The sequence below is a fragment of the Equus asinus genome, chromosome 19 (assembly GCF_041296235.1).
Source record: "Equus asinus isolate D_3611 breed Donkey chromosome 19, EquAss-T2T_v2, whole genome shotgun sequence".
Taxonomy (NCBI): Eukaryota; Metazoa; Chordata; class Mammalia; order Perissodactyla; family Equidae; genus Equus; species Equus asinus.
Window position 1 is genome coordinate 24,633,546 of NC_091808.1, and position 26,664 is coordinate 24,660,209.

The 26,664-nt window shown below is 35.3% G+C and overlaps 1 protein-coding gene across 21 annotated transcripts in view; it reads left to right on the forward strand.

Annotated features, from left to right (window-relative positions):
- IKZF2 (IKAROS family zinc finger 2) overlaps nucleotides 1–26,664 on the forward strand; it is a 158,451-nt gene that overhangs the window by 87,258 nt on the left and 44,529 nt on the right. For 15 of the 21 annotated variants that reach the window (XM_070489785.1, XM_070489788.1, XM_070489789.1 and 12 more), the window contains 2 exons: nucleotides 9,732–9,998; nucleotides 16,623–16,790. In XM_070489785.1, coding sequence (XP_070345886.1) covers nucleotides 9,732–9,998; nucleotides 16,623–16,790 — 435 coding nt within the window. Of the gene's footprint in view, nucleotides 1–8,933; nucleotides 9,040–9,731; nucleotides 9,999–16,622; nucleotides 16,791–26,664 lie in introns of all 21 variants that reach the window. The other 6 variants (XM_070489791.1, XM_014851357.3, XM_070489790.1 and 3 more) reach the window with 2 other exon arrangements.

Sequence of the window (26,664 nt, forward strand, 5' to 3'; positions counted from 1 at the left end):
GTGGTCCTTTAACTAATGTTGTGTTGATGATGTTTGTATTTAAAACCCAACTCTGTATTGTTATGTTGATTTGTTGCCTGTGGTTAATTTGTGCATGGTCTCTATAACTTAACAAGAGAAGTTTAATAGGTAAATCAACAGCAACAGTTCAACAAACACCTACTGAGTTCCTAGTGTAGGTAAGGATCAGATGGTTTTACAACCATGAATAAAGGCAACATATCCTTTCAACGACCCTACACTATAGGGAGTGTAGAGTTAAGGCAAATCACTAATGAAATCACTGTATTGTGTCTTTTTGCTCAGGAAACACTTCATGAAAAAAGGCAGTAGATAAGTGAGCCTTGAATGGTATGCTAATATTGATAGAAATAGGGGAAGGATTCCTGAAAATGATAACAGGAGCCAGGAAAAGAAAAGTAAGTAGAGATATATAGGATGAGTTGCAGGAAGAAGGACTGGAAAAGGAATGCCTAACTAAGGGCTCTTACGACATATGGCCAAGGGATATGGTGGTTGTGCTGTGGGTGTCCTTAAATTCCACCCCGGTACCTTGATCTTCAATTTGTAGACGGCAGGCAGTCATTGAAGACATCTAGAAGAGTAATACGAGCTCAGCTTTAGGAAGATTAATCTAACAACTCAATATAGCAAGAATTGGGGGAGTGGAGTGTGGCAAAAGGCCGAAGAAAAGAGACCAGTTGGAAAGCTGTTGAAATTGTTCCAGGTGAGAATCTTACAGAAGTTCTGTGTTGTCCACAAAAGTGCAAAAAGGGAGTTGGATATGCAAGACATGGCAGATATTGAATCTTTAGGCCTTGGCAAATGAAATCATTCATTTAAAGAATGGATAAAGGGATAGACTGTTGTTTGCATGTGGCATTTCTGTTTAAAGTAGGCTTATTTTCTCCACTTGTAGGTTTCTCATAAAGTAGTCATCTGCCAAAAAATAGGAACTTTATCCTTGGGCTACAATGGTGCCACTGTACTGGTCAATAAAGGTGTGTGGTTTGCAATGGGTATGCTATATAAGGTTCCATGCATTGTGGGAGACTACTGGGGAGTCAGAAGTCTTGCCCTCCTCTGTTTTACTTTCTTGTTCAAGGAGGTAGAGAGGACGCTTTTTTGTATTTATTTGGTTGTGAAGAGCTCTTTAAATGTAAATGAAATGCTACCCAAGCTGCTCATAGATATGATTTATCTTTGTGACAATAATCGACACAGACTGTCAAGCTTGACTGCAAAGGAAGTCCTAAAATTACATCCTCCATAACTGTTGGTTTAGAGATTAAAATTGATAATATTGACATTCCTCAATGGCTGTCTTTACCTACCACTGTTAAGTCATAGCATGACAAGGAATACAGAAGGAGTGGAGGCAGGGAGAGGATTGGATATTGACAGATTCCTCAGGAAATAGTTGTGCTACCGGGACCTACCCCTGCCTTAAGACCAAAGCAAATTTAACAATTAGGAGGTAGTTGTTTTGAGTGAGCATATGCATCCCAGACTTGGTAGAAAGTATTAATTTGGTAGTTCAGTATATGGAAACTTAAAGTATCTTTATTTTATCTTGCGATTGTGAACTTGAGTTCCCAATATCCTCTTCAACTCATGGACATAGTTTTATAGATTCTGAGAGGTCTATTTGCCCATGACTGCTATATATGTCCTATATATAATACTCATATTAGTTAGTTGTTTAATTGGTAACCAGTGTCATGTCAGTGAAAGATGGCTGGGCTAAAAGACAGAAGATCTTCAGTTGGTATGGTCTCACATTTCCTAACTTGCATCCTTGGGAAAGTCACTTTACAACCATGCTTCCATGTGTTTATCTGTCACTGCCCTACCTACAGTTCACTGTTGTTCTGAGCATCAAATGAGACAAAGTAGGTATCTTTTTAAGTCATAAAGAATTGTAATAAATTGTTATTTTTATGTTATTATTATTAAATGGTCCTAAATCCTTAGTGTGAAGAGACTCTTTCATCTAGCCTGCTGTTTCTAGGAACACCAAGTGTTATTTTTCCTGTCTTTCAGATGATACAGGTCCTAAGTCAAAATAAACAAACATCCCAAGGTCCCATAACTAGTTAAGTGGTAGAGGGAGCGATAAAGACCCTGATGTCCTGCCTTCAGGTGCAGCGTAACTTTCTACCGAGCTATTCTTAGAATAATAGTGTTTCAGAAACTATCTAGCTCCTCTAGTGGGTTTAAGAAATACATAACCTAACTATATTGGAGAGAGAAGAGAATGGGGAGGAGAGGTAACTGAGGTGATGGGATGTGCAGTCTTACAATGCTGCCCACAGATGGCTCAGCTGCAGCTCCGTGGCACCAGTGTCTGGACTTGTCCAACCATTTATAAAACGAATTCTTGCAGGGTGTTGTGAGGGAGCTGTCTTGTAAGACTTGCCCATTTATTTATTCACAGTTAAAAGAAACAAACTTTTTATATTGTGTGAAATTTTGAGGAAATTTTTAAAAAATAACTGTGCATAACTTAAAATAATTTCTGTTGTGATGATTTTACCTTGTTTTAGACTGTTGGTAAGTTCTTAGTAAATAATTGTGCCTTACGTTAGAGTTTTGAAGGCAGTTTGTTTTTCTAAGACATTATTTAAACAGCCGCTGGGCTGTTAACATGGATTTAATCATGTTTGGTGTTTCTGTTTCTTAAGTTTGAATGAGAGAAAGTTGTGTTAGCTCAGAAGCAACTTCGACAGATTATTGGATAGACATATTGATTTAATTAGTGTGTATAACGCCATTTCAAGTACCTTGTGTAGACCAGGAGAAACTGATGCTTGTAAGTAATAACACCCCTTAAGTGTCCTCTTGAATTCTCATACAATGGAAATCAAACATGTAAAAGTCCACTTACACATCATACCTGAAAGATTATTTTTTTCCCAATTTGGTAAGTAAAGAATGGTATTTTAGCTATACTTTATTCAGCACTGGGAAACAAATATCTCTTCAAGTCCCATAGTATTTGCTTCCTTTAAAAATTGAAAAATATAATTTGGAAATTAAAGAGAAGTCAATAATTTGATAGTAATTAATCTAGAAAGCCTATTTTATATTCCATAAGATCAAGAAATCTTGTATCTTTTCAAATAGAGCAAATAAATCATAATCCCTTTGCATTATTTTCCTGGGTAGGAAACTTGAAGAATCTGTTTGTGGATTAGTAGAACCAAGTCATACTAACAATAAAGTCTTAAGGTGTGGAATGTTTAATTTGGATATTAAAAATATTTTAATAGTGATATTTTACGTTCTGCTCACTATGGTATTTCTACAATTTGGCTTTTAAAAATGATAGGGTTATCTGTGAAAGCCAAATTCTAAGGATGAGGCTAGAATTTATTCCTTCAATTTGATAACTCAGCATTAACTGAATGTATTTCACCATGCATATAAAAAATTACCTTTTCCCCCCAAATTTTAAAAATTGAGAATTTTGTTATTTGAAGACTTCAATTGCCAGACATTGCAAAATCATATGCTGTCTTGCATAGGTGGATGACTGGGTGAAGATATGGAGTAAAAAATATAAATATCCAGTTTCTAAGGAAAAGCTCCTTTACATTTATGTACTGTTCAGGTCAATAAGTTTATCATGTAACCAAATTATATATGGTAGTAAAATATTTCCTGTATTCTTACTCATGAACTCTTTCATGACCTGTTTCTGAGTATGTACTATTGTGATAATATGAGTTTCTTATTTAAGGGAATAATATTCTTCAGCTTTTAGTCTTAAACCTTCAAAACCACTGTTAGCAGAGTATTAGACAAGTGGCAGGTACGTAATAAATATTTGCTGGTTCAGTGATTTTTAAAGAGAATTCAGTTTTGGTCCTTGTTTCTTCTTGGTTGAGGTGGATGAGTTCTACGAGTGTGAGATCTATGAGTTATAGAACAGCAGTGTACATTTTATTTTTCATTGCATTTTTAAATGGTATATATTTGGGTTTTGAGTTGTCTTTTTTTTTAAGACTTTCAAAGTATAAAAGTGGCAAAGAAAATTTTGCTTATGACATAAGGTGAATTAAAATAATTTATTTTTAAAAACTACAGAATAACAATTTTTCCCCATTTGGTTTTCTACATTTTTGTTTTTTACAATGAGATATATCTGTTTACTTGTGTAAATACCCTTATTCGGTTATTTCTTTATTTAATACCATGTGAGTGAATTAAAGGCAAGTCTAGTGTGACTTTCTCCATCACTATTATGTGTCTTGAAACAATGATGATTCTGAAGCCCTTGGGTGTAGAGAGCCCAGTGTGGTTACTGAAGAAACTTTTATAATTGACAGTCATTTGGCCTGGGAGTCATTATCATAAGAGCTCCTGTGTAAGTCTCTTTACTTCTCGGCATTCGTATCATCATTTGTAAATGGAGGCGATGAAACTACTAAACTGTAAGTGGAGGTGTTTTTATAGCATCTGTAAGCTATATTCTAATGTTCAAGAATAATATTTTGAGAACATCAAGAAGAGCAGGAAAACTTTTAATTCATAAATGTGTTTTCATTGTGAAGCAATTTTTTGTAAAGATATGTAGAACTTTTTATCCTGAAATATATTCAAAGCTTTTTCTATGTAAAATTGATCATAAAAGTTTTTTCTATTAACTATTATCCTTTCCATGTATTCACAAACCTCCAAGTCTACTAAAAAAAATCAATATAGGAGGCCAGCCTAGTGGCCTAGTGGTTGGGTTTGCACGCTCTGCTTTGGTGGCCTGGGGTTTGTGGGTTCAGATCTTAGGCGTGGACCTATGCACTGCTCATCAAGCCATGCTGTGGTGGCATCCCACAAACAACAAATAGAGGAAGATTGGCCGAGATGTTAGCTCAGTGCCAATCTTCCTCACCAAAACAAATGAACAAAAAAACTATGTAACAGTTAACTTTTGATCATTAATGCTGTAAAATTTGACTTCTCCTTTATTTTAAAGTGTAAACCATATCATCTCTTTATGTTAAGAAGAAAAGATGCTTATATTAAACCTCTTTATTTTGTTTATTGAAAATATTCAAATATCTGTATACTGTAGTTATTTGTGACTACAATATTGAATAGCAGAGAACAAATTGATCAGTTAATTAAAATCTTATTTCACATCCCCTTTTCATTGCTAATGTTTTATTCTGACAAAATGTTTTTATTAAGCTATTATTGCTTGTCAGTATATAATAATGTGTGTAAATTCCCACACATATGCCTGAATTTTACGTTTTTCATTTCATATCAAGGAAACAAGCTTGAAAAATAATTGTTAGTGTTAAGATTTGTTATAACAAGATTTCATTTCACTGACATTAAGAAGTTCTCATCTTCATAGAAGTTAGCCCATTTATGAGAATACTTATAAAATTGTAAAAGAAATAAGGCTGAAAATTTAATTTCAAAGATTTGATAACTAATATATTATGAATATTATTATACAATGACTAATAGTTATAATAGCTTTATATATTATAGCTACAAATAATCATAATGCAACTCTTTTATTAATATATAAGTGGTAATTTAGAGTATGCTTTAGTTTACCAAACACTTGAATTTAATCAATTATGAATTAAAATGTTAGGTGCTCTACATTAATTAGAAACATCTTGCGGCCGGCCCAGTGGCGCAGCGGTTAAGTTCACACGTTCCGCTTCTCAGTGGCCTGGGGTTCGCCAGTTTGAATCCCAGGTGCGGACATGGCACCTTTTGGCACGCCATGCTGTGGTAGGCGTCCCACATATAAAGTAGAGGAAGATGGGCACGGATGTTAGCTCAGGGCCAGGCTTCCTCAGCAAAAAGAGGAGGACTGGCAGTAGCTAGCTCAGGGCTAATCTTCCTCAAAAAAAAAAAATTAGAAACATCTTAAATAGTGAAAATAAATCATGGGAGAATTTCTTTTATATTCTCTGAGTAAGGAAATTTTTATCTATTTAACAGTTAAAATTTGAAGACTGCTTTGTTTAATTAATTGCGTTTCATCCCTAGAATTTCAACCGAATTTTAGTGAGATGGGTTAAAAGTTAATTAGGATAGGATTTTCTTTGTACATAGGCCACCATATATATGTAAAATTTAATCTGTGAGGTACATATTAAAATGTGTTGCATTTTATTGATTTACTATTTCGGTACAGCAATAGTGTGTACATTCATACATGATAAACATGTAATTCCTTACAGTATAATATTGTTAGAGAGAGGATTACTATAGTTTACCATGTCTTCTATATTTCAGTTCTAGCAAATGTATACTTTTTTTGGATATTCATTTCAAGAATATTCTTCTGTGTATAGAAAGTTCTAACTACTATGTCTGATAATTTTTAAAATGACATTTTTATCCATGTTTGATATTATGTTTTGATGTCCATATTATAATATTCTCACTAGGGAAAAGATGATAACTTAATGTAACATCAAGTCATATTCTTCAATATTCTGTGCTGTTTTGAAATTTAAGAGGCCCATAGTTTCAGACTCAAAAACTACATTTTTGTTATGCGTTTCTGCAGTTCCTGAAATGGAAGAGCCTGTAGACTTTGCTCATTAAATGTAGCTTATCAGATGTTGACTAGTCCAGAAACATAAATCATGGCATTGCTGAGAAGTTTGTAATCTTTAGTACATCAATTAAAATAGCTGCATGGGACAATTTTCTCTCAGGTTGGTATATGAAAACATGCTACATAAAGTCAGACTTTTAATTTGTTTTCTTCCTAATGTTCCCTTTAAATGACAATTCTGAATGAAAGATGGGGTTGCCTAGGTAACCAATAGTGTTTTACATTGGTAAGAAAAATCTTCCTTCCCAGAAAAAACATTATGGAAGAATTTCTTGGAGTATGGAAAAACCTACTGAAACAAAATACAGAATCTGGAAGCTGTCATTGAAAACTTTAGAAGTTCAAAATGTAAAATTAGCATACATACCAAAAGACACCCTTGAGCAAAAAGATAAACCAAAATATTTGCGAAACATATCAGACACAGGGTTAAGTTCCTTAGTATGCAAAAGATTTAAATTCAGTGAGGAAAGACTGACAACCTAGAAAAATGGGCAAAGAACTTTGATAGTTCTCAAAAAAGGAGAAATAACACCAAACATTTAAACAGAAAAAAGATGCACAATTTCACTCATAATAAAAAATAATGTAGATTAAAAACTATAGTGAAATACCAATTTTTGACTATGAGATTGACAGTTCTGTGTGGTATTATACAATAATGTCTATAGTAGCAATAAACAAGAAGTAATCTTAAATTTCTGTTGATGGAGCCTGGATGAGTTAATTGTAATACAGGTATAAAATGGATTTTATGCAGTATTAAAAAGAACAATGTAGTTTTCTGTGTACTAATGTGGAAGGTACTAAACAAATATTGTTAAATGAAGAAAGCAAAGTTAGGGTCAGGTGAACTGTACAATCTAGTTTGTGTGAAAGAGAGACTATACACACACACACAGTTGGATAATGGTTGCTTTTGAGACAGGAACTGAAGGATGGTAAACTTTGGATAGAAAAGAACTTAATTTACCTGTTTTATCCTTTATGTTAATTAATTTTTATTTACCATGTTCAAGGATTCTTTAAACATATAAAACAAGTTTAAAGAGAAGACAATTCTTAATGAAATAAAACACCACAGTGAATACTGCCTGAAATACCCCCTATATGCCACAAATTTCTTGATCATGTTGGGGGTTTTAAGAGGCATAAAGTATTGTCCTTACTCTTTTCAAAAACCAGTAAAGCTGTACTGATTTGTAAATAGGGTAAAACTCAATATAGTAGATACTGTATGAGAGATGGGGCCAGGAAGGCTGTACATCCCTTTGTAGACCTCAGAGTAGTTTACATACTTTAAGTTAACTGAGCTTCACAAAAACCTTATGGAATAAATGCAGCACGGTATGTCGAGAGAAAAATAACAGCCAAGATCGTTTTCTCTGTTTACGCATTTAACGCTCACCTTAGCCCTATTGATCCCCATTGTATAGAGACGTGGAGAACTTAAGTAACTTGCCAAAGGTGATGCTGCCTGTGTTGAGTACCATCACCAGTATTCAGATCGAAGCAGGCTGGTTACAGGATCCTCCGTCTTAATAGCAAAACTGTTCTGGCTCAAACTTTATTCTGTAGTCTAAATTTGTCTCTACTTTGCACATGAAAGCCGTAAGATTCAGAGGTTCAATAATTAGTTCAAGATTATTCTGCTAGTAAATGTCAAAGCCGTACGATAGCCATGTTCTCCTGACTCCATCCAGTGATCTCGTCGTAGCACACTGCCTCTTGTTCACAGGGGAGTTCCAGGGAGGGAGTGGGGAGAGCCATGGTGATGGCACCAGCTAGCCTGAGTACCAACGACAAATCACAGAATGTGTGGTTTCTCTAAGAAAACAATTGCAGTGAAAAGAACTTACTTCCTTTTTATGAAAATATTTCCTCTATTCGAGTAATACCCAATAATTTGTTTTGCTCAGTAACTTTGATATGATTTCTTAAGAAATTTCAAGATCATTGGATAAAAAACTGTTATTCACTTAAAGCTTGCTTCTGCTTTGTGAAAAGACTCTGTCAGCAATCCGGAATGAGGGCTGTGCTAACAAAATTCCAACTTTTCTGTGGGATGATCCAAAAACAGCAAACAGAAAGCATTAAATTTCTTAACAGTCACAAGTGCGTGCATGCATGCTATGCCATTCCTGTCATTCACTGCTTTTTGGTGTGCAAAGATTAAAGTTGGAATACCTTGGTTTGCAGACTAATGTGTTCCATAGAGAATGTTTTTTCATATAGAAAAAAAGCAGAGTAGCTTAAGAACATGTGCACTCGGCCCTATGTTTATACAGCTCTTAAGTGAGTATATGTGTTTAGTCTGATTTTGAGGTATTTGCCTTGACAGTGTGCCTTCATGTGTCTAAGACGTTTGCTGTGTAAGATCCCAAGTTGTTTCTCATGCTCAGTACAGAAGCGGGTTGGCACAAGTACTCTGACGTCAAACAGAGAAGGTGAAGTGTGTGTGTGCATGTGTGTGTGCGTGTGTTAATTTAAGAGGAATCGTGGCTCAGTGGATTAAGCAGTATCTAATCTTGTCTCTTCCATGATCCTACCTCAGGCTCAGTATCCTTAGTGACAAACTTAAAAGCTAATACTAGAGTTATTTAAAGACTTGCTTAAAAAGTATATTACTGGGCCCAGTTAAAGCTCTACACACTCCACCTCAGCGGCCTGGGTTCACGGGTTTGGATCCCAAGCATGGACCTACTCTACTCATCAGCCATGCTGTGGTGGTGACCCACATACAAAGTAGGGGAAGATCAGCACAGATGTTAACTCAGGACTAATCTTCCTCAAAAAAAAACTTAAAAAAAAAAAAAAGAGGAGGATTGGCCATGGATGTTAGCTCAGGGCAAATCTTTCTCAGCAAAAAAAAAAAAAAAAAGTATATAACTGAGTTAAAGAAATAAATGAGTGTGGAAATACAGTGTCCTTCTATTTATCTAGAGCTTTCCTGAAACATCTTCACTTTCATGCCAAAGCTTCACTAAAATATCATAGAGCACAGTATGTAGGGACTGTATTCTACTTAATATAGCATTTCCAACCATGTTAATAGAATGGCAGTGGGTGGACAAGCAATGTAGGTGACAACACATAACATGCATTTAAAATGTCTTCTTGTCTTCTTTTTAAATTGCAGCAAATTCAGTAAAGCTAGAAATGCAGAGTGATGAAGAGTGTGACAGGAAGCCCCTGAGCCACGAAGATGAGATCAGGGGCCATGATGAAGGTAGCGGCCTAGAGGAACCCCTCATTGAGAGCAGCGAGGTGGCTGACAACAGGAAAGTCCAGGAGCTTCAAGGCGAGGGAGGAATCCGGCTTCCGAATGGTAAACTGAAATGTGACGTCTGTGGCATGGTTTGCATTGGGCCCAATGTGCTTATGGTACATAAAAGGAGTCACACTGGTAAGCAGCTGAAAGAATAACCTGATGACTGCCTGTGACATCTGATGTTGATATTACCTGACATCTATTCTTTTTCCTTTTCATTCAGGGGTGGCAATGGTGAAACTACCTTTTCAAAATTCTGCTAGTATTGGATTGCTGAAAAGCAGAGAGTAGCCTGGGTCTTGACTTCCAGCCTTCAAATCTGAGTAGCATGTCAGAAAAGAAGTTTGGGATTCAGTTTCCACAGTTCTTAATATAGCAATAATATGATAAGGGTTCACAGGTATAGGAGAATTTCATTGTGTAACTTAATCGTTTTGTATTTCTATACATATTTTGCCATACCCGTGGGCGGGTAATAGAGTTTGCTAGCTAAGAGTTTATTTTGTAAAATGGCACTCGTGCATTTATGTAGGGGTGGATCATTTTCACCTTATCTAGTTAACTTCTTGGAATACAATTTCCAATCAATCTTTGCCTACCATGGGTCTCTATGGAAGGCAGATACTTATTTTCCCTAGTTCAAGGATGTTACCATCTTCTGTGATTTTTTATTATAAGTCCTGCAAGGAGATATTTAGGGTGGAATCTAACAAAGGATGGTGGGTGTGCGGGTAGGAATGTGTAATCATGGAATAGGGTGAGGAAAGAGACCTCAGATTAATTTAATATATACTTTTAGACATTTCAGTAATATAAAAGTCCAGTTGAATGAGAAGCCCTTATTTAAATCTTTTCAAATCCTTTGGCAAAATAAGAAAAAATTTTGAAAAACAGATGCGATTGTGGTAAGATAGGCAAATCACTGACTCTTACGAAGAAGTTTCGAGTTCATATGAAAATTGATTTAAAGGTAATGATAGCTTTTACTATAATGCAAAGTAGTAGTATATAGCTAAATATTAATAACTAATACTCAGAGGTTTAAAATATGATACTCTTTTGGAAGAGAAATAAATCACAATAAAGTTTAAAATTTAAAAGGTTAACTTTATTTCAATTTTATGAGTAGATGCTGAAAACATGAGAGATACAAGGTACATCAGAGTCTTTTTAGTGCAGACCTCTCATTTACACATGAAGAAACTGAAGCCCAAAACAGTCAGAGGATTTGTCCCTTATCTGTCATGTAGTTAAGGGCACTGTGAGGCTAGAACTAAAGTTTCCCGATGCCAAGAGTGGTTTTGTTCAAGTGTACCAAGCTTGCCATATCAATATACTGATGTTTTATGATAAAGTATTACTATAAGGCTGATACTTTAAAAATTGTAGTGAGAAGTTATGCTTTCAAATAGTGTTATCTTAATCAAAATCTTCCACTTTAGAGCCTATACCCTTATTCCAACCATATAGTCAGTTACATTTTTACTTTTTGTTTCGAATTTCCTTTTTAAATAGCATTAGATTTTTAAAATATATTACTAGTGCTAATGTTTCTTTAATTTTTAAAAATGTCTCATGGAAAAATTAAAAGATCAAGTTTGGTGTCATTTTTGATAAGAAAAAAAAGGAAAAGACTGAAATAATGAGTCTATGTTTGTTGTTCTCATGAAGTAATTCTTACTGCAGTTCTCAAAGAAAGTTATAATGTATTCAGTATCTCAGACTGATTCTATTGAGGAAGATGACACTCATTCACATGTCTAACTTCTCCCATCTAGCATTATACAAACTAAACAAAATTAGTCTCATGACTTTTCAATTGAGTTGCACAGAGTGTTCATTTTAAGACTTAAAAGCATACTAAAAACATTTTTTGGAAGGCTTTCAATAAACTTTTTATGGTCTGAGTTAAGAAAATTCAAAGAACCTGAGTATGCTCTCTTGAAAATTTCGGTTAATCAATGTTTTAATGTATCTGCAGTGATCTTCATCAGCTTGGTTTGTAAACATTAATAATTATATACCCACTGTACTGTCCACTTGATATTTACTACTGTACTAGAGCTGAATTATTTTGATTCTGAGAATCATCTAGTTGATATGGAAAATGTTTCTAAATAGTTATACAGATTTCCACGAGCCCTGTGAATATGGGATTCACTCACCTAGTGAAGGCAAGAGAATGGACTGAACAGCCATTTAAAGTCCTCTTGCAGCTGTATGAACTTTTATTGTTAATAAATGTTTCTTGGAGTTTTGTGAAAATTATTTCACTTTCTTCAGATCTGGAAGATTTTTGTTAAAGTTAGTTGCCATTCGTAGAGGGGTTTGGGATACCTGCCACACATTGTTGACCTTGAAATTGTCATATATCCTTAAATTAGCTATTTTTATATGTATTTCTGATGACGCAGTTTATACATCTGAGTGGATCATGACATTTTCAACTCCATGTTAGTACTATGAGAATAGCAAAATCTATTTGTGTTTCTTTAAAGTAGACTGAAAGAATGCAATCAGAATCTAGTCATTAAACAAATGTTTTCTCCTTAATACCATTCAATTTACAACTTCCCTCCTCACCAATTATTTATAGCTAGTATAAAAGGCACTGTCTTAAATCCTTATCAAGCCTTTGAGAAATATATATTTGTGTGTTTTTAGCTCATAGAATATCTAATATAAAATTGACAGTGAAAAAAGATACGCAACCACCCAATTCATTAAAATGACATGGAGTATCAGATCTAATTCACTTCTTCTTCTTTCTCTTTCATACTAAAAAGTGCCAGTTCCCATGTCTTACTAAGAGCTTGCTGTTACGTCTTTGGTATTGCTACTTTAGTAGGTAATCAGGTAATATTGTCATCGGATACTCCAGGCACTCTTCACTGGGAAGATAGGGAGAATAAAGAAGTAGGGGCAGTAAATCAATTCATGCCTAAACATGAATTGATGCAAACGTTATAAATGTAGAATATTCTTAAATTTGCCCCTCTTTGGGGTAGAGTTCTCCCATCTTTGTGACTTCAAGTTTTCAGCACATTTTATACATTGCAGCATTGTGGAGCCATTCTCTTGCTCCAAGGTCCTCTCTACAGGTACTTGGGATTTTTCATAATTTGTAGGTGGTTGTTCCATCTGACACAGGAGCATTCTCTGTCTTTGATTTACCAAAGCAAATTGATGCACGTATGCTTGCATTTTAACTAAACATTGAAACACAGATCTAGAAATATGTTTATGAAAGTACTTAAAATATTTAAATATAATTGATTCCATAATAAAAATAGTAGTTACTTCATCCAGTGAATCTGCTCATCCTTGAGTAGATTAGTAGACTGATTACAGAAAAAATTGACAGTGGAAATGAAGGATAGCTTGAGTACATCTTAATTGTTCTCCCGGATCCAAAGTTCTTAATCCAGACTTGTGTATCCACCTACAGAAGGATTAGTTATCACAAATACAGTATGCTATTTTGACATTTTTGAATTGGATTACTTTGTGTCACTAATGTGTTTCGTAGATTCATGGAGTTTTCCTGAAATCTGCTTTTATTTATATCTGAAGAAAAACATGAGTAATATGTTTTTCACACAAGGTCTAAAGACTGGAAAAGGACCAATGATTGAGTCTATTAAAGAAAAAACATTGTTAAGAAAGAAATAATTGAGACGTGTTGTTTCAAGTTACATAGACAATATAAGTAGCTAACTGAACCTTTTACTTAATTATCAGATCATTTTACGTATTTCTTTAATGCCTAGGCCAGGAATATCTGAAAACATCGGATAAAAGGATTACTCACATTTTACAGGGATGACTTTTTAGAAAAAATTAGTCAACCCACTTAATTTTGATTTGTTATTAAACAGATTTGGATATGACTTCTATTTGTATTATTCCTGGACTATAACGAAGTATAAATTAAAAAAAAAAGAAAGAAAAAACCTCATAAGTTAAACACTTTTCATCCTTGTCTCCAACAGTAGCGTTATTGAGGGTTTTCGCTGTAATTCCAACTAAATTTTGTGTGGAACATACACATAAAAAACAGAGAATTGTTGAAATAATTATTTCAATCAAGACATTAAGAGTAGTTAATCATATTTCAACCCAAAATGAGTAAAGCCATAGGATTAGTATCCAAGAATTAAAAAAAAAAATCAAAACTTGATTCATGTAAAATAGATCAGGATTACTCAAAGCTTCATCTGATTAAAATCAAAGTTCATTATTATCATTGTCTCTTTCCTCTTCTCAACAATGGGAGCATGACTGATTACCTTCATCATATCTCTTTCCTTCACTTCCCATAGCTGTGGGAATATCCTTAGCAAATGCTTCCACACCAGGGCTTACACACTCAGCAGCACAGGGGTGTTCCTAATACATATAGACCCCTTGTCGCTTCTCCTACCCCTTTAAAGATGATCATATAAATTCAGAAGTAATTCATGTTAAAAAATATTTGAAGATATCTGGAATATTTTGTAAATGTAAAAGTTAAATTACCATGTCACTAGTCTCATAAAACTCAATTAGATGAGTTTAAAAATTAATCTTAAAAAGAGTTATCTTTATTATTTTTTTATTTGTAGATTGGCGTTATGTTGAATGACAAATGCAGAATTCTAACTTAGGGATTTTTAAATTTTTGATTGTAGGCAGCTTAAGGAAGATCTCAGCGTGCTACGGGAGTGTTTTCCAAAGGCAACGTGATTTTAGATGTTTTTGTTCACCACGCTAATGTAATTCCTTTTAAAGTTATGTCATATTAATTTGCTACTTGCCTCTACGTAGATTTCAAAAGTAAAATCAAATATTCAGAGTGAAAAGTATAATTACGTTTGCTATTTTCCTACTGTCTAAAAAGTTAATTTCATGAAAAAAGTGCTCCCTTCTTCATTTTATTGCTGATTTTATGGCAGGGGTGGGGAGTAAAAAATTCTGATTTTAAAAAGTTGTAGACTGCTATGCCATTGAAAAAAAGTCAAAGAATTCACTTAAGCGGTATCTGTGTGCATGTGTATCTGTGTGTAAAATAAAAAGATTTACCAAAATTAGATTTATTTTAAAACTTTATTTTGTAAGCCTTCATATGAAAGGTTTTAGATAAAGTATTTCTCTTTTAAGCTGTATTTAGTGTTTATTTAATTTGTTGGTTTTACTAAATGAATCAAAGTTAAATAAGATAAAATTGAAAGTAACTTTAACATGATGGATAATTTTTTTCCAACTAATACATCAGCATAGGTCTTTTTGTAAACTTGGCTCGTAAGAGCTCCAGATTTCTTAAGAAAAAAGCTTAAACCTTCCTACACACACACAGATTATCCTTTTTTGGTATGTAGCTTATTAAGTTCCAAAATGAGCAAGTACTAATGAATTTGAGATACGTCTGATCTATCAATTTTTCAATTTCTTTACGTTTTATAACAAATCTGTATGATAGAATGTGCAGTGGGCACTGCCAGAAAGTGACCACAGTTTATCTTCTTTGTGTCTTCTAGTTTTCTTTAATAAAAAGAATCATTGAGTTTATATTAAAGGGCCCCCCAAAATATTGAGGTTTCATTATTCACTGTTATTATGAATGTTTCAAAGATCTTAAGCATGATAACTGAGTTTAAAATGTTTTAAAAATTATTGAAATTATAATCATCATCTAATCTCAAGTACAGATATGGTCTAGTTTAACCAAAAAGGAATTTTTAATTTTTTTATTCTCAACTTTCAACTTTAATATGTTATATCTGTACTCCTTATATTTTAATTTATAATTTATTTCATGCCTTTCTTTAGAGATAGACAAATTTAATAGTGTTTCCTTTGTGGTTTGATTAAAATTATCAGTAGACCCTACTTGCCAGTTTTACTGCTTCATCAGCTACATGTTTTTATGTTTGATGACATGAGTGACAGCCAGTTAATGGCAACAGACTAAACCGATAATTCTGACAAACAATTTTATAGCAACATCAGTAATAGGAGACAAGTTTCCTATCAAACCCATGATTTTCACAACAAAAAGAGAATATACAGGAAATGTCTGGATGAATAATTTTCTTTGGACTTTTCCTGATTATATCAGGAAACTTTTTCAAAGGTTTCACTGTTAGTGGCTAGAATTGAGAAACTTGGGCTCTATTAGGAGATTTTTTTGGTAATCAGCTTTGTAACCTATTTAATTTATTGAACCTCTTTGACCCCAGGATAAGAAAATTATCAGCTAAATGAGAGAGTTAGACTAAAGGTCCCTTCTAACTCAAACTCAAAATTTCTGTGGTTTTTAAAAATTCATTTAAAGGTACAATAAAGAGAGCAAGATTTTGTAGTCAAACTTTAATCAGATACTTGGATACTTGAACTTCAATTTCTTCATTTGTAAATTGAAATTATTTACCCAATTAGTAATGGCATTATGAGGATTGAAATATTGTGTGTAAAGCAGTCAGTAAAGTCGGTAACGTGCTGGCAACTCGTTTAACCAATGGTCAGTGCTATTACTGTTATTCTTTTCAGTCGATGACAGGAATCCTGTGAAATTTATAGGAAGAGGGGCAACAACACTTGACTTCAAGTTTGGCACTTTGGTATTAGCAAAGCAAATTCCAGGAAGATAAAGATTTAGAAGACTGAGGAGGGAGATGAGCGTTCTTAGCACAGAGAACTGGCTCTGGTTGACAATGTGCAGCAGATCAGTCACTTGCACATGACCTACTTGAACTTTCCCACCTCTTTTCCTTCCTGCAGGTGAACGTCCCTTCCACTGTAACCAGTGTGGAGCTTCTTTTACTCAGAAGGGCAACCTTCTGAGACACATAAAGTTACACTCTGGAGAGAAGCCGTTCAAATGTCCTTTCTGTAGCTATGCCTGTAGAAGAAGGGACGCCCTCACAGGACACCTCAGGACCCACTCTGGTGAGTGTCACCAGCTCTTGGAGAAGAGAGCTAAAATGTGAGAATTCCAGGAGAGTGCTATAGAATAACACAAAGTAACTTATAGCTTTGGCATATAGTAGGAATGATCTTGACAATGTTTTTGTGTTCCTTGAATAATGATAAATCTTGCAGGATGCATATGGTCCTTCTTTTTAGACTTATAGACTTAGCAAAAAGGAGCACAGTCAACTGAAGTGTCTCTTATGCCAAGCCTTTGAAGTAAGGAAAAGCTGTTCTATAAATTTTCTATGATTTTAAAATTTTATAGTTATTAATAAAGCGGTAATTATGGTAATCCAGATTAATTGAAAATCTAGTAAAACATCAGAGTTACATGCTGATGTTGTCCTACAGAAGAAAGCTGTGATATTTTTTTGAGTGCTGTGATGCCCAGGGTGGGACCTCAGTGGGAAATCAAATATTGCTATTTTTAAACTTGAAGCTATTATGCTCATTAGAAAATTGGCTGTTAATGTATTTTGTATTCCATTTTAACTCTCCTTGTTTCTTTAACCCTCAAATTATAGTTAGTGGATGCTCTCTGAAACTTTTCTCTGCTTCATAAATAATCATTAAAAAATCTAGAATGTTTGATTTTTTAAAAATGCCAGAATATAGTGCATAAAAGAGGGAGAATGATTAGAAATCTGAATGAATCTCATTTGACTGATAGCATGAATTGCCATAACCAAGAAGTTAAAGGTGAAAAATTAATATAGAATACTCTCAAGTCAGTTTTATGTACTCCTTCTGTCCGTAATGACATTTTAAAATTTAATTTTAATATGAAGATATGATGGAAGTGATATTTTCATCTACACTGACAAATTATGTTAGACAGCACTGTGCATTGTGAGGTAATGCTTGTATTATCTTTCTTTACATTTCTCCCGTTAATCCTTAAGGCTTTACTTAGTTTTTTAACATGAATGTGAAATATGTAAAACTATTTTAGACATTAACTCTTAAATTTGGGGCAGTTACAGAAAAAGAAATTAATGCAAACTTTAAAACAAATTATTTTAAGTATATATATTCACGTCTTCCCTGATTCCAAATAATGCACCTATTTCCAATTTTGACATTTTATATTTTATTTTAAAATTTTGCAATGAAAATTACAACTTAAAGTAGCATTGTTTTATTATAAAAATCACTCTATTGAAAGATATTTTTAAGACATGAGAGTTATTTTCTTTAGCTATCCATGTTTTCTGGCTTATGAAAGTATTATTGAGTTGACCAAGGGTTATATAAAACGTCAGTTTTTGTGAACGTACCTATTGCATGAAGTTGATTTCATTGAAAGTTTTCATTCTTTACAAAATTGCGTTGCTTTGAGTATTGAGGTTTAGTGTAATATGTTAATTTACCTGGGATTGCAGTATTGCTCTTAGGTTCAATGCCTGGTTACACCTCTGGAAATCATTCATATTCATCTGTTTCCTTGATTTCCTTTTTGTTCTTTTAACAGATCTATCCCTGTGGTAGTGTCTAAGAATTTAAGACACCTTAGTTTTTGTGTTAGATTGAGCTGGGCGGCTGCAACCAGCTTTGTTATGCAAATTAGGCATGGCCCATCTAGGGACTCCTGGTTGGTGGCTAATGAAGAGGTGCAGGGAGGGAAAGATGTCACCCCAAAAGTAGGCCACCCCCATTGGCTTTGGCCAGGCAACACACTTGACATCATTTACATGATTCTATGTAATTATAAAGTTTGTGTATATAAAGCAAAGCTGTTTCTGTGAAGTTGTATATTTTGTAAATAAATATATTACTACTTTGAGGTTAAAAATAATAAAGGCATGGTCTCTATAACTGCTGTCATGCTAATTTTGCAATTTGGTATATCGAGTCATATTTTTTGCAGATATATGAATAGATAGCATACTCAGACTGCCTAATTAAAGACAGTTTAATGGGGGCCAGCCTGGTGGCATAGTGGTTGGGTTCCCACACTCCGCTTCCTCACTTAAGGGTTCACAGGTTCGGATCCTGGGTGTGGACCTACACACCAGTCATCAAGCCATGCTGAGGCGGCGTCTCACATACAAAATGGAGGAAGATTGACACAGATGTTAGCTCAGGGACAACCTTCTTCAAGCAAAAAGAGGAAGATTGGCAACAGATGTTAGCTCAGGGCCAAACTTCTTCACCAAAAAAAAAAAAAAAAGAGTTTAATGGAATGATGAGAGGAAGAGGAGAGGGATGTCTTCCAGCATGAAGGGGTGATATCAATTCAGTTATACTTCCAACTGGAATCTAAAATGTTAACCATCACCAGTGTTTTTCATAATAGGTAGGACATGAAACCTAACTGCTAAAGTCCATGCTTCTCTAATTGGTCAGAAAGCTCAAACTGATTATTATAGATTTCTTCTTGCAATACCTATTCCATCTTTTCTTTTTTGCACCTGGACTGAAAACTTTTTTATCTGATGGGTGACCCAAACCTTAATTCCTGCAAGTTCTGTGTATTTGGTGGTTCTGCCTTCCTTGGATTACTGCAATTTTTTAATAAGCAAGATTATTGGGCAAGTTTTTTTAAGAGGTGTCCCAGTGAATCTCCTGAGTTCCGAACATAGTTGTCCTTGCCCTGGCATATAGCAACAATCCCAAATCATTTGGTAATCTGGAAAAATTACCAACCAATAGCCCACTTCTCTCCCTGTTAGTTGAGTAGCTTGACATGTCCCAAATAGCCAGAGAGTAGCCTCAGCTCCCAATATGACAGCACCAGAACTCTGATCTCTGGTGGAAATATTCTCCCCTGACACTGAGGTCCCCTGACACAGATGCCAAGAGTTCAGCACAGGAAGTAAAAATCCTTTAAGTAAGTTATTTGATCGCTTTGTCTTGTGGCCACTCCTACCCTAACCTCTTTCTTCTTAGACTCATGTATTCCAGCCATGGAGGAGATGGCTTTAGGCATATATCATATCCTATAGAAGATACCCAAACTTCCCCCAGCTAGCAACCATACACGAACCACTCCACTGGTAGGTCATTTTATCACTCCGTTTAGCCAGCTGATTCTGGATGATGGGGCATGAGGTATGATCAGTGGAATCTACAGGTTTAAGCTCTTTGCTGTATGTCCTTTGCCATAAAATGAATGTTCTAATTGAAGGCAATATTTTAAGGCATTCTGTTAAATCCATGCAGAGGAGCTTACAAAAGTACTGAAGGAAGGGGAGGAAATCTATATCCCGAATATCTGTAAATATATATCTGGATAACTATTAATTCCTCTGAGGGTAAATTTTTGCCTCCTTCATGTTGGAAGGAGTCTCACATAACCTACCTGCCTCCAGCTGACTGGGTCATTCTCCTGTAGAATGACTGGCACCATATTGGAGTCTCAGCATTGGAAAGTTGTGAACTCAGCAGTGGTGGTAGTCAAATTAGTCATAGGTAGGGAGAAGTCCATGTTGTCGAATCCATACATAGTTTCCACCCCTGCTCCCATTGTCACTTTGTACATGGGCCCCTACAGCAACTACCAGGGTAGCTAGGAAAGGAATCTGAATGACATTCTTAAAATAGATTGTGTGATTGTTTTGGGTCATCCATCAGATAATCTTGTCCAGATTACTAAAAATCTTCTCCATAGTGGATGCCCTTTAGAGGGCATTCGCCTAGGATACCATATTGTCACAGTTTGTGCCAATTCTGAGAGGTTCATTCACATAACTCTGCCCTTGACCTTCTGTCACCAGTCTTCCAGTCTTGTTCTTCCACGTCCTTGACCGTATGGCTATGCCGTGTCTCATTACTTCAGCTCTCTCTCCTTCCGTGTAAAATATACAATCTGAAAATCTGTCTGCTGGAGGTATATCCTTTCACTACTATGTTTCAGGACCAGCCCCCTTCAGTGGGCCTGTAACACAGTAGTCACAGTTAGTACCAAGTACCACTCAATCCATTTACAAACTAAGTCTACATGGTTTCCTTCTCCATTAATTAATCGTTGAGAACACCCCATGAGGCCGTAGATGTGGGTTGAAGGAGAGATTGTGAAGCAGAAGTAGCAGGTCTCAGGGACAGCTGAGCTACTTGCTCATGAAGTATGCTTCGGCTTCCCAAACCTGCATGGTCCAAGTTTTATTTAACAATGAAATGCTCTTGTGCACATCTTATGATATATTAAATCAGGTAACACCTAGTTCATTTTTCGTAGTTTGGGCCACATAGTCATCTGGAGTCCCATGGACCAGTACGCAGTCTTAACTAGAGTCCAATGGCAAGTTAGGAGCTGCTTTTCAAATAGAGTAATAATTTTTGGTAGAAGATCATATGCCTTTACTCCAAAACCATTAGAGATCTACACTCTTATGCTTCTTTTGACCAAGATGTCATACAGCATTTCAAAAAATCATTGCATGGCTGGATCTTAGAGCTAAAGGTTTAGGGAGCTTTCATCACAGCAGAGGTATGCTGCAGATCCATTTCTTGTCCCAGTGCTCTCTGAACTCAGATCGCTGGGCCCATAAAATTTCACCAATGCTGCAAGTCTCTGAACTTTTCATGGAGATTATCTCCTCTCTTCTATCGTATATCTTACTGAGGCATCTCAGTTGTTTACTACTTCCTGCTCGCCATGTCCAATCAGTATAATCCCACGAATGTAATGTTCCAGCTTGATGTACTGTGGGATGTCAAGATGAACAACATTTCTTTCAACTATACCGTGACAGAGAGGAGAGTTGACCTAGCCTTAAGGTAAGATAGTGAAAGTATGCTGTCCTTGCAGTGTAAGCGCAAACTGCTTCTGATTATCTCTGTTGATAAGGAACTATTTTAAAAAGAAATTAAGTCAATAGCTTCATACCTGGTGTCGGGCTATGTTAATATGTGCCAGGAAAGACACTACAGCTAGAGCTGCGTCTGCCGCTGGCATTATGGTGTGATTAAGTCTGCATTCATCCACAGAACCGTCTAGGTCTTGCGTTAGCCTAACAAAGAGTACAAAGGTTGTAGGAATCACCACTCCGTGTCTTTCCCGTTTTAGTTTACTATCTTGGGAGAGGTGATAATTCTAGGACTGCAATCTCTAACATGGTAGCCACTAGCCGCATGTGGCTATTATGCACCTAAATATGGTTAGGGCCACATGTTGAAATTTTTGATAAATAAAATATATTAAAGTTAATTCCACCTCTTTTAAATGTGGCTACTAGAAAATTTAAGATTACATATGTGACTCATATTTGCATTGGACAGCATTTTTCTTGGCTTTTTATGATGGCCTTCCCTCTATAGGTCAGGGAACTAATGTGAGTATTCTCCCCATTACTAAATATATTTGTTCCCACAATACTGTCAGATGGACTTGGGTAAAGTCTCCATATATATCTTGACCTCCATAAGGCCCCAGTTTGACTGGTGGGCCACAGTGGCAATTCTGGTTCCAGGGACAAATGTCAGTTCAGAGCTAATCTAATAGAACTGTCTAAAAGCCTTGAGAAAGACTTGGTATTTTCCTTTTCCCAGTGCACAGTCACCATCATAAATGTCCACAGGTAATTCTGAAATGACTTAGAGGAAGATTCATAGCATACATGGGTGGCCAGGTTTCAGGGCCCTTCCTGAAAGGGGCTCAGTCTCCACCTAAAACTGTATGACCCAGGGTGTTGTGAATAGGCTTATTGCTTATCTAGGCACTCGATAAGAGATCGTGAATCCCACTATGGTGACTCAAGTTGGGATTTTGCGCCCAAGACCTAGAGTTTTTCTTTCAATGTAAATCAGTTAGCACGTTGGTAGTCTAACCATCTTTTTCGTTCTTGGGGACTCCATAATCAATTAGCCATTGCTATAGAACCTTGTGGCACAAAACACTCTGATTGTCACCTCATGTCATCCTATGGCTTGTTAAGATAATTGCACCTTCCTGAAATTAATTCCTACTTCATAGCCTCCGCTACTCTGGGATCACGTAAATCAAGGAGCCCAGTTGTTCTCTCCAGCCTAGAGAAGACAGTTACCATAAAGCTTTTCAGGCATACTCGTTCTTTCCTCACCGGTGTAATTCTTTGGTGAAGGGAAAGTCATGCAGACCCTTCCATGGGTATGATTAGGGGAGGGCTGACCAGGGTGATTCGTAATAGATCCTTTCCAGTATTCTTACTAACTTGAGCTTTTGGAATTCTTCCACTTTGCTATGCCAGAAAAATTGTGACATTTCAACTTTTTAGTATTTCAACCATCATTAAATCAAAGATTCAATAAACCAGTCACTCCCACCTGCTCAAGGCAGTATATTAAATCCGAAATCCCAAGTAAATGCACATATAGTGATAAATTTGGCCCAATTCAGCATTTTAGTTCATCTTCTTGGTAAAAGCCTGAGAATCAGTCCATTCCCTTACATGCTATCTAGACTCGTGCTGATACAAATTGGCAGACTTTTGCAATTCTTTCAGTGTATAGGCTGTCCCCTCCTGGATCAGGCCTTGATTTTGACTGTATCACGATCTAACTTGTTATGAGCCTGGGGACAATGAAAGGTAATAGGAGTGACTCCTGGAAAGAATTGCCGTTCTCTGATTGGGTTCTTGCTTCAAAACCCAATTGAAAATCTTGTTATATGGAAATGATGACTTATGGGAACGTTGGTTTCCTTGGCTGGAAGGGCGAGCATTGAGGAGGACTGTGTCTTCTGGCCAGGACGGCACAGGAGTGTTTGGGGCTTCAGCATTCTGAACACTTCAGAAATGTCTGGGATACGGTATAAATTCAGTCACTGCTAGCTTTTTTTCTTTTTTTTTTTTTCCCAATCTTATATGATCTTGGTTTTGCTTGTGTAGTCCCAATAGTTAGATTATTTACAGATAATATCCAGCATTTCTTGAGCTCGCCCTGGACACTAGGTATTGTACTAAGCACTTCCCATGGATTATTTCTTTAATTAAAGCCCTTTTATCTCATATGAGCAAAACCAGGTAGTTTTTAAGTCTAGTAACATGGGATATTCTTTTAATAAAAAAAGATCTTTACATTAAAAAATATAAATATAAAATATACATTTAATCATTTATCTTTGGCTATAACACCAGGCCCTTTTCTTTCACTGAGGAGTTTGGTTTTAGAATTCCAAGTAACTTTTCTGGCCTCATATCACACTCGTAATACATCAGCTCTAATTCCATTTTCAGTTTCCTAAAAAACTTAAAGACTCTTATGAAGCAATCAGACTTATATTAAATTTAAAAAATTTTTTTCACTAATATTTACAATTATCTTTGCCCTTTTCCAATTCTTTAACATTTTTAAAAATCAACTCACCTTTATTGAATCTTTCCAAAGTGGTAAAATTTGTTTTTATAGAAAAAACTTTATTTTTGCACTTATATCATTGGAATATGGATATTTGAATAATTTACATAATTATCATAACAAATGTCATAGATAATTTGGCTAACATAACGGATGCTTAGTGACTATCAGTTCAACTGTGGGAAGTGTTGTATGAGCACCAGAAATTCAGTGTTTTCCAGCTCCTGTCAGTGTGCTTTTCAAAGGGAATGGAGAGGCCATCAGTCAAGAGAGCTTCTCGCTATTATTATTCCTGTTTTACAGGTGAGGAGACTGAGGCACAGAGAGGTCACACAGGCAGAGCCTGAATTCAAACCAAGACAGCCAAACTCCAGAATCTGTACTCTGTGCTATCGGATAAATGATACAGCCCCATATGTTTCTTCCATAGAACTTGAACCTTATTAAGTTAACTCAAAATGATTAAAAAAAAAAAAAGAGTGCTATCTGGAAGTCAAGAGGTCAGGACATCTGGATTTTAGAATGGGCTCATTGCACATTAGCTATGTGAGTTTGTCAAGTCCCTTAATTAGAGGTTACACCTCCCTATGTTGCTAATATCACATGATACCAAATACAATGTGTGATCTTTTCTCCCTGTGATTTGCTGCTGGTCACTCACTGTCACAAAACCTTAAAAAGTAAAACGGTAGTCTTCACTCCAAACATTTTTTAACAGTTTCCTCCAGTTTGTTTTAACTTTTTAAAATAGATTTGCATAAAATGGAATGGGTCTTCAAGTCAGATGATCTTCACAACAGCAGAATTACTTCTCTGCTACGGTCTGCTAACCTAAATCTAACCGGGATCCCTGATGTAGACAGTTTCTGATTTCGCTCTTCCAGTTCCAAACATAATTTGCTCATTTAAAATACATTTCATCTTAATGAATACTTTTGGAAAAGTTCCCTCTCTTGCTGAACACCAACAGGAAAAAGTGTAAAGTAATATTGAATTTTCCCTCTCTTACTTTTGCTAATTAGTACCTGAAGAATATATTTCGCACAGGAATAGAAAATAAGTTTAAGTGGACAAAACTGTGATTACTTAATTTGATTGCATATTTTAAATTTTGATTACAGTCATTGATAACATTTTTAAATTTTGAAGGGATGCCCATTTTACAAATAGCTAGTAAATCAGAGCCCCTTAAAGAGCAGAAGTACTTTGGTGGTGTTTGATAGTATTTGCCATGGAAATTTTTGTTTTCTGACAATGATTTGTGAACAATATAATTTTATTAATTCTAGAAGTATCAGATTAATGTGAAAATCTGTTTTCAGTAGCAGATAATTCCTGCTAACAACTTCCATATCTTATTTCCCACATTTTTTTTTGAGGAAGATTGACCCTGAGCCAATATCTGTGCCCATCTTCCTCTCCTTTATATGTGGGATGCCTGCCACAGTGTGGCTTGATGAGCAGTGTGTAGGTGGGTCCACGCTCGGGATCCGAACCCGGGAACCCTTGGCCACCAAAGCGGAGTGTGCAAACTTAACTGCTGTGCCACTGGGCCAGCCCCTATTTCCCACTTTTCTCGATAATAATGGAAGAAATTGTAACCTTTCTTACTTTTGTTATGGCAGTGCTATATACTGTTTCTGAAATATTGTCCATTCAGGAAAAAAAGTGAAATGATACAATCTGAGTTTTATTTGTACAACAATCGTCAGTGTTTGATTTTTTTGTTTTTTAAAAATATTTTTATTTATTATGGGCTATTTAGAGCTATTCTGTTTGTCTTAGTTCTGGATATTTCATTAGAGTTGCTTTATTTTATTATGATATGTTGGCTAAATTTAAACATATCTAGCAATTGTGACCCTGAAAACAAAATGAATGGCTGAGAGAAAAAAACCAGATCTTTTTCTGTGACATTTAAATGCCATTTTAAGAGGGAGTGACAGGAGAGGGAAAGGAGAGAGAAATAACAAATTAGAAAGTATTATATAAAGTTATAGGAAAATGACAGGTACTGGTTTATTTTTTAAACTCTTAAGATTTACTGCACAAATCATCTAATTTGCTTTATATAAATTTATAACAGTATTTATGTGAGTTTTTAATGATGAGTTCAGTGCTTCTGCTACAAAAAGGATTTTTATTAGTTTGTCTGTTAGATTTTTACTTTAACAAGTGATTATAGTCCTTTCCTTCCTAGAAATTTGATTAGTGTGCTTCATATGTTATATATTACTCCCTTTAATTGTCTTTGTTACGCCCAATACACTGAGGAAATAGTGTTTCAATTAAGCCCTGGACCCCTATTAATCAAAATAATACTTAGCATACTTGTTATTTTTTAAATCTAGGAGAAACTAGGATTGCAGATTTTTTCTAATTAGTATTTCAGGTATATTTCTCATGTACTCTAATGCCTATTAAGTATTTAAAACAGAAGAGTAGATATTTTTAGGATATGGAAATGTATAGTATATGTGCATTTTATAAATTCCTTTGCATAAATTATAAAGAGAAAAAAGTAAGAATGCCATACAGTCTCAAGTGATTTTATGCCATATCTGAAATTCAGTTT